General features: G+C 59.7%; 1 protein-coding gene across 3 annotated transcripts; it reads left to right on the top strand.

The window, feature by feature from the left end:
* Window positions 1-479: 479 nt before the first annotated feature.
* TICAM1 (toll like receptor adaptor molecule 1) lies at window positions 480-7,729 on the top strand. 3 transcript variants are annotated; one of them, XM_011373561.2, is made up of 3 exons: window positions 480-855; window positions 1,420-1,580; window positions 5,190-7,729. In XM_011373561.2, exon 3 carries the CDS (start codon window positions 5,330-5,332, stop codon window positions 7,412-7,414), a length of 2,085 nt encoding a protein of 694 aa, XP_011371863.1. In that variant the 5' UTR covers window positions 480-855; window positions 1,420-1,580; window positions 5,190-5,329; the 3' UTR covers window positions 7,415-7,729. The 3 variants fall into 3 exon arrangements, with proteins under 3 accessions (XP_011371863.1, XP_011371861.1, XP_011371862.1); XM_011373559.2 differs by having other exon boundaries at window positions 1,389-1,580; XM_011373560.2 differs by lacking the exon at window positions 1,420-1,580.
* The last annotated feature ends 319 nt before the right edge of the window (window positions 7,730-8,048 follow it).

Genomic DNA, 8,048 nt, shown 5'->3' with positions numbered 1-8,048 from the left:
CACCCACAAGTAGTATTTTGAGAGGAGGCACCTCTATTCTCCAGGCTAAAGGGGACCAGACAAAGGCACTAATAATTTCATGGGCCCCCTCCTCCATTAAAAAAATAATAAAAATTACATTTTACCACTGCCTTGTTGTAAAGACGAATATAATTCTGGCTGGATACTATTCCTTTTTGTTTCTGATTTGAAAAGAAACGAAACATCTTCGCGGGCCCCTAGAGGTACGATGGGCGCTGGCTACTGCGTCTTACCCACGCCCCGTGGGTGTGTCCACCTGGGTCCGGGACGCCCGGAAGGTTAGGACCCCTGTCAGTTCTGAAGCGTCGCGTTGGCGACTTCGAGAGATGCCATCTTGCTGTCCCTCTTCCCACCACGTGGGTTTCCCCAGCCCGCCGTGCCCGCCGTGCGTGGCCACATTCTCCTCCCTCCCATTTCCAGGCGTCTCGCCCATGATCGCAGCCCCTAATTCTACTTCCTGGATAGCACCGATCGCTCATGGAAATGACCCCCTCCCGTTAAACCGTGGTCCCCTTCTCTCCAGACCGCATGCCTGCTTCCCGCAGGCCTTGTCCCTCTGTCCCCAGCACGGTTTCCAGAGCGTGGCGCGGCGCACGGGAGGCGCCCGAATCTGGGGCTGGGTGGGGGGGGCGGGGGCGCGCGGAGCGGGGGAGGGCGGCGCTGCGGGGCGTCTCGGGGACTTTCCCCGTCCCGCTGGGCAGGCGTGACTTCACCCCGGTTCCTCCCCGCCCGCGGGCACCGCGGAAGAGGCAGGCGGAGTCCCGGAGGCGGAGCCGCCCGCACCACCTCCAGGCCGGCCCGCGAAGACGCCAGGACTCGGCCCCACCAGCCGGGGTAAGTACGGAGGGGCGCGGGCTGGAGCCGGGGCGCCTGCGGGTAGCGGGGCGCCCCGCGGCTCCTCGCCGGGGTTCGAGGCCCGCCGCCCCGGCCGCCGGAGCCTCTGGCGTCCGCGCTCTGTGTGCCGGGTGCCGCTCAAGGCTCCAGCTGCCCTCGCCGGTGACCCGGGCCCTCGCCAACGCCCCCACACCCCGAATTCCTTCCCAAGCCCTCCATTTCTTTCCGGGTTTCCGATTTCTCCGCAAGTCTGGCAGAGTTCTCGGCCCCGGGCCCCTGTTCCTCCTGGGCCGGGAGCGCCGCCTCCGCTGCCTCCACAGCCCCTCCCCTGAGCCCCTTCGGGGCCCTGGGTCCCCACCTTTCCCTGGGGCCTCCGGGCAGTCGTCCAGGCACACTCCCCTGCCCACGCCCCATCCCCTACCTTCTCTCTCCTTGCGGCTAAGGCAGAGAGGGCCTTAGGGAACGCAACCCCACAGTGAAACTGCCTGGGCCTGTTTCCTCCCCTGACGGAGGGGCACCCGTTCATTCTTCAGCAAGTGTTTATGGAGCACCCGCTGTGTGCAGGAGACACTGTTCAGTATGCTGGGCACACGGGAGGGACCAAGTACTGCCCTCCAAGACAACCAGCAAAACCTGTGAATGCTCACAGCGATGTGTGCAAAATGCAGAGGGCGGATATCCCGCGGCTCACCCGGTGGCTTGGCCTCAGGATTCCACAGATCCAGGTGAGGGAACATGCCTGCGCATAGTAGGTGCTCCATCAACGCTTGTTGACTACATACCCCTTCAGTTTTCCATATTTGTTCAGAGGCAGTCTGGCTATGTTTTGCTTTCCAGGTCTCGTAACATTTCTTTATTAGCCAAAAAGAGTGAATTGTGCCCCTACTATGTGCCAGTCCTGGTGGGGGCAGATTAGACTTCTTGTCTTGTTGGGTAGAGGGGATTCAAACAGGAAACATCTTTTGAGCACTTACTGTGTGCCAGGTGCTGTTCTATTTGTCGATTTATTCAGTCAGTATGAAGCCCCTACTGGGTGCCAGTCACCAGAGGTACAGCTGTGAATAAGACAGACGAACATCCCTGTTTTCGTGGTGCTTCAGTAGGAAGCAATGCGTATTCAACAGGGAGCGAGGAAACTCCATAGTGTCAGGTGGCGAGAAGCGGAAAGGAGGAAAAAAAAAAAAAGCGGGGCGTGTAGGTGAATGGGGTTCAATGTTAAGCAGGGCGGCAAGGTCGGACCTTGACAAGGAGGTGACATTTGAGCCCGAGAGCTGAAGAGGATGAGGGAGCCAGCCTTGTGGCTATCTGGGGCTGTTCTAGGCTGCAGGACCGGCAGGTACAAAGTCCCTGAGGCAGGATCCAGTATGTTTAAAGAAGGTGTGGGAGGAGGTGAAGGGAGGGAGATAAGGAGGGAGGACTGCAGGGAGGACTTTTTCAAATGAATCATGCCTAAAACAACTCTCGATTACTCCCTCCTGACCCCAAACCAGCTCCTCCCACATTGTCCCAGTCTCGAGCATTCACGCCAAAAGCCCAAGTGCCCTGCTTGCCTCCTCCAGTCTCCAAATTATCCACAGATCCAACATTCCCATCCTTCCTCACCTGGATCACCACCTGGTCCAGGCCCCGTCCTTGCTTGCCTGAACCAGCGGTCACCTCTACCTCGGTCCCCAGCTCCCCTGCTCGTCTTTGCCCTCAACAGTCTGTCCTCTCTGCAGTAGCCCCTCCGGCCTGTGAGCCCCCTGAGTCGGGTCCTGACCCTCCTCTGTCCATCGCCCTTCAGGGCTCCCACCTCCCTGAGGGTAAAACCTCAAGTCCTCCTCTGGCCCACAAGGCCCTGCTCGACTTGCCCCGCCCCCTCCCTGCCCTCCCTCTCACTCTGCTCCAGCCACACAGGCCTCCTCGCTGTTCCTCCAGCGCTCCAGGCACGGTCCTGCCCCAGGGCCTTTGCATGGGCTGTTCCCACTTCCTAGAACTCTCTTCCCTCAGATGACCCTATGGGTCAGTCTCTCTCTGTTTTATGTCTTGTTGAAATCTCTCTTCTCGTTGAGGCCTTCCCGACCACGGCGTTTAAAAATGCAAACTCTCGCCCCCAATTCTGGGCATTTGTGGACCCCGTTTCCCCCATTATGTTTCTCCATGACATTCATCAGTGCATTATACTGAGAATTTCACTCATTTACTTGTTGATTTCCTGTCCCCCACACGAGAAAGTCAGCTCCATCGTTTGGGTCTCTGCCGTGCCCCTCCCTGTTCTCAAACAGCCGGACAGTGAATGACCCCCGTGCGTCTCGCCCCCAGCCCCTCTCCTCTGCTCTCGTCTGCTGTCTGCTCGATCATGCCCCCTGGTGCCTCCACCACCTGACACCGGCTCTCCCCATGCCCTCTACCCCGCATCTGACTTCCTGGAATTGCCGACCTTGGCCCCCTGGCCCCAGGATACCACGTGATATCTGCCCAAAACGAATTAAAAAAAAAAAATTTGAATCATTTATACAACGAGGTCTGGGATTTATCAGCAAATGGGGATCAATCAAAGAATTAACTCTTGGTCTGGACCGGGGTCCCTCAGCGTCAGCTCTTGGCAGCGTTTGGGGCCCGATCGTCCCCTGTGGGGGCCATGCTGGGCCCTACAGGGCGTGGAACAGCCTCTCTGGCCTCCACCCAGCAGTTGTGACAACCAGAAGTGTCCCCAGACATTGCCTAGTTCCCCCTGGGGGGGACGGAGTTGTCCAAGCTGTGAAGCGCTGCTCTAGCCTGCAAGGTCTCACCCCGGGTGGGTACTAGGATGGTTACTAGGGCGGGACAGGCAGAAGGCCTCAGCCCCACCCAGCTGATGGGCAGATGCAGAGCTCTTGGCCCCTTGGGATGGCCCTAAGGCCGTGTTTCTCCCAAGTCTGAACATGACTTGCTTTGAGCACCTGGTGACTTAAATTATGGAGTCTGGGAGGCCCTCCCTCTTGGAAAGGCCTCCTCTGTGCCTGTTTTCTTTGCGTACAGGGGGAAGATGTGAGTACTGGCCTCGTACATTCATTCATTCAGCAAATGTGTGCGTTAGGGACCTGTTCTGTGGTTCAGTGACCCTCTGATGCCCACCGTCAGAAGGCAAAAGGTTTGGCACACGAGAAAAGTCTGCCCAGTGGCGAATTCTGTTGTGGGAGAAACAGGGTAGGAGAGAGACTGGTAATGGGGAGCTGGGGTGGCCGTGCCGCTGTACCTCAGAGCTGAGCGGTGAGAGTAAGGTCGCTGAGGCGAAGGTCTGGGGCTGAGACGCTCCACGCCCGCAAAGAGCCTGCCGTGGAAATCGGCATGACGTTTTTTGAGAACTGGAAAGAGGAAGAAATAGCCTCCAAATGGCTTGGCAGCTCTGTTAGGCATAGAGCCATGGCAGCGATGGTTAGCGCACCGTACTAACAATGCTACTTATATCGGTTAGCTATCACTGCGTAACGAATCACCCCAGAACTCTGTGGCTGAAAATCAATAAACCTTTATGATTGCACACAGAGTCTGGGAACAGATAGCGGGGTGGTTCTGTCTCAGAGCCTCTCATGAGGTCACAGTTAAGTTCTCGGCTGCGGCTGGAGTCGCTGGGAATCTTTCACATAGCTGGTGGCAGGAGGCCACAGTTCCTCTCCGTGTGGGCCTCTTCAGAGGGCTGCTTGCAACATGGCTTACAACACGGCGTGACAGAGACGGAGAATGACCAAGAAGAAAGCCAGTGCATTTTATAACCTGATGTCACGAGTGACACCCCATCACATATTCTCTCGGTGGCACCATGTTGAAAGGACTACCCAAGGCTGTGAAGACCAGTTGTGGGGGCATTGGGACCTCCCAGGAGGCCGACTGTTTCCCTTTCAAATGTGCATTGAGCACCTACTGACTTCCGGTCGACGGCTTCGGAACATTCCACGCATTGACACAGCCCCGAAGCGGTCCCCTACGTGGGCTTGTTATCATCCTAACAGGCTGTGTAGTCTTGTGGTGAGGCACATGACCTCTGGAGCCAGATTGCTTGGGTTCGAATCCCAGCTCTGTCTTTCACTGGCTGTGTGACTTTGGGCAAGTGCCTTCACGTCTCTGACCCACTTTCTTCATCTGCAAATGGGGAAAATAGTAGTGTCTACCTCTTGGGTGACACCAGGTACCTGTCAGCTGCTATCCTCTTGCAGAGAAGGAAACTGAGGTTGGGGGAAGTGACACATCTTGCCCAAGGTCCCCCTGCTACGACAGGTCATGGCGACCTTGGAAAGCAGGCGGTGGGGGCGAGGGTGGGTGGTCTCTGGGCCGCCCCCTTCTGGTGGTAACTGTGCGTTTCCGGCTTTCTGCAGGTCTGCTCCAGCATTCCCCATGAGACAGGGGACCGTGAGCCGGTAGGCGACACCGGACCTGCGGGAAGGCGGGCGGTGCAGAACATGCCTCCGCCAGCCAGAGTTTCTGCCGCCGTCGGAGGCCACACCCACCCGTGTCCATGGCCTGCACTGGCCCGTCGCTCTCCGGCGCCTTTGACCTTCTAGATGCGGCAGGCCAGGACAAGCTCCTGTCTCTTCAGCGCAAGCTGAAGGCCCTGCGCCCGGGCTGTCGGGGAGCAGACCTCCTGCACGCCATGGTGCTCCTGACGCTGGGCCAGGAGGCGGCGGCCAGGGTCTCCCTGGAGGCCCTCAGGGCAGATGCGGCGGCCCGGCTCGTGGCCCACCAGTGGGCCGGCATGGACAGCAGTGCCGAGGCCCCGGAGGAGCCCCCAGACGTGTCCTGGGCCGTGGCCCAGGTGTACCACCTGCTCGCTGAGGAGCGGCTGTGCCCGGCCCCGATGCGGGACGTGGCCTACCAGGCAGCCCTCCGGGCTTTCGGCTCCAGCGATGACCCCCGGCTCGGGGAGCTCCAGGAGGAGGCCCGAAACCGGTGCGGGGGGCACATCGTCGGGGACCCCGGGGAGTTCCGGCCCCTCCGCTCTGATCTGGGCTGCCTCCCGCCATCCTCGCCTTCGCCCTCTGGGACGCGCAGCCTGCCTCGGCCCATCGAGGGCCCGTCGGGCTGGAGCAGAGGGCGCTCTCTCAGATCCACCGGCAGCCTGGCCTCCCTGGCCAGCAGCTTAGATATTAGCCAGTCGCCCACCATGGCTGTCCTCAGCCAGCCCCGCAGCCCCTGCAGGCCCAGCAAACTGGGTGATGAGCCCCCGGCCAGCCCGGCGTGTGGGCCTGTGCCCATGGGCTGCCAGGAGCCCGAGGAGATGAGCTGGCCCCCGTCGGAGAGGACAGCCAACATCCCGGCGTCACCAAACAGCCCCGTCCTCCCGCTTCCTGGGGTGGCCCCAGACGCAAGCCCTGCTGGCCCGTCCGAGCCATGTGAGGCTCCAGACACCGGCACCCACTACCCAGTGGAGTGCACGGAAGTGTCGCCAGCCCCCCAGTCTCTCCCCGTGCCCTCCACAGACGCCTGCCCTGTCAAGGACCAGAAGCCACTACAACTTCCCACAGAAGACACGACCCTCCCAACGGCCCAGCCACACGTATCGGCTCCCTCGGCCACGAAGACGTCCCCTCCCGACCCTTCTGCATCGACCCCTGGTCCTGCCCGCTTGGCCTCCCCAAACCTGCGTCCCCCTCCTCTCGAGTTAGAGTCGTCGGAGAAGAAATTTTACAGCTTTGTGGTCTTGCACGCCAAGGCGGATGAGCACATCGCCCTGCGCGTCCGAGATAAGCTTCAGGCCCTGGGCGTGCCCGACGGGGCGACCTTCTGCGAGGACTTCGAGGTGCCCGGGCGCGGTGAGCTGAGCTGCCTGCAAGATGCCATAGACCACTCAGCCTTCACCATCCTGCTGCTCACTGCCAACTTCGACTGTCGCCTGAGCCTGCACAAAGTGAGCCATTCACTGATGAACAGCCTCATGCAGCACGGGCGGCAAGACTGTGTGGTCCCTTTCCTGCCCCTGGAGAGTTCCCTGGCCCAGCTCAGCCCTGACACTAGCAGCCTGCTCGCCAGCCTGGTGTGGCTGGACGAGCACTCTCGGATCTTCACCAGGAAGGTGGCCAGCACCTTCAAGCCCCAGAAGCTGCGGGCCTATAAGGCCACCTGGAAGAAGGAACAGGATGTCCGCGCCTTGCGAGAGCAGCGCCAGCACCTGGAGGTTGAGCGGCAGCAGGCAGCCGCGTTGAACGCTGCGTACTCAGCCCACCTCCAGGCCTACCTATCCTGGCAGGCGCAGATGGAGAAGCTCCAGGCAGCTTTTGGGAACCACATGACATTTGGGAGTCAGCTGCCCCCTGGGGCTTCGGTGCCCTATGGAAGCCAAGGGCCCTTGGGAGCACAGCTACCTTTTCCTACCTGGCCTGGCCATCAGCCGTCACCCCTGCCTCCATGGCTGACTGACAGCCCCCCACCGGCCTTCCCGCAGCCCCCGGCCTTCCCACAGGCTTCACCTGTGACCCCTCAGAGCCCTGGGCTGCAGCCCCTCATAATCCACCATGCACAAATGGTGCAGCTGGGGCTCAACAACCATATGTGGAACCAGAGAGGGACCCAGGCACCTGAGGACAAGACACAGGATGCAGAATGACCAAGTGACAGAGCCCGATGACCCTGACCTCAGGCCCCCTTTGAAGACACCCCCTCTTCCCCCCATCTCCAGGGGGAGCAGTGGAACATGGGTCACCTGCTGTTTTCAGGACATTGCTGGGGCACCTTCACGTCTTAGGAAATTGTGTGATATGGGCCCCATGACTTTCTGGCCCTCGAGAGGCCAGACTCTCTCCCTCCTCCCTCCCTCTCTGTCTCTGTCTCTGTCTTTCTGGATGGTGGTGGTGGGGAATGGGCTGGGGGATATTAGTACGCTGTTTTAATTATAATAAATATTTATTGAATGCTTCTCTAACGCCGTTCTCCTCTGGGAGACCTCCGCTTTGCGATTTAGTGAGAGAAAAATGTGGCTACTTCTCGAAAAAGGGAACTGGAAGAGCAGCTCTCTTCTGCCCCTGCAGGCATGGACGGGAAGTTGCACGCATTCGCTCACTTCATTGGCCAGAACATAGTCACATGGCTCCTCTCCCGCTGCAAGGCCACCTGGGAAATGCAGTCTTCCAAGGGGCCACGTGCTTTGCGTAAAGTGGTTCTAATGCCAGCGGAGGTGGGCAGAGAAGACACTGGGGGATATTGAGCAGTTTCTCCTGCAGTTTTTTTGGGGGGTGGGGGTG

Source organism: Pteropus vampyrus, unplaced genomic scaffold, assembly GCF_000151845.1.
Source record: "Pteropus vampyrus isolate Shadow unplaced genomic scaffold, Pvam_2.0 Scaffold226, whole genome shotgun sequence".
NCBI lineage: Eukaryota > Metazoa > Chordata > Mammalia > Chiroptera > Pteropodidae > Pteropus > Pteropus vampyrus.
This window is presented reverse-complemented; position numbering and strand designations above follow the sequence as displayed.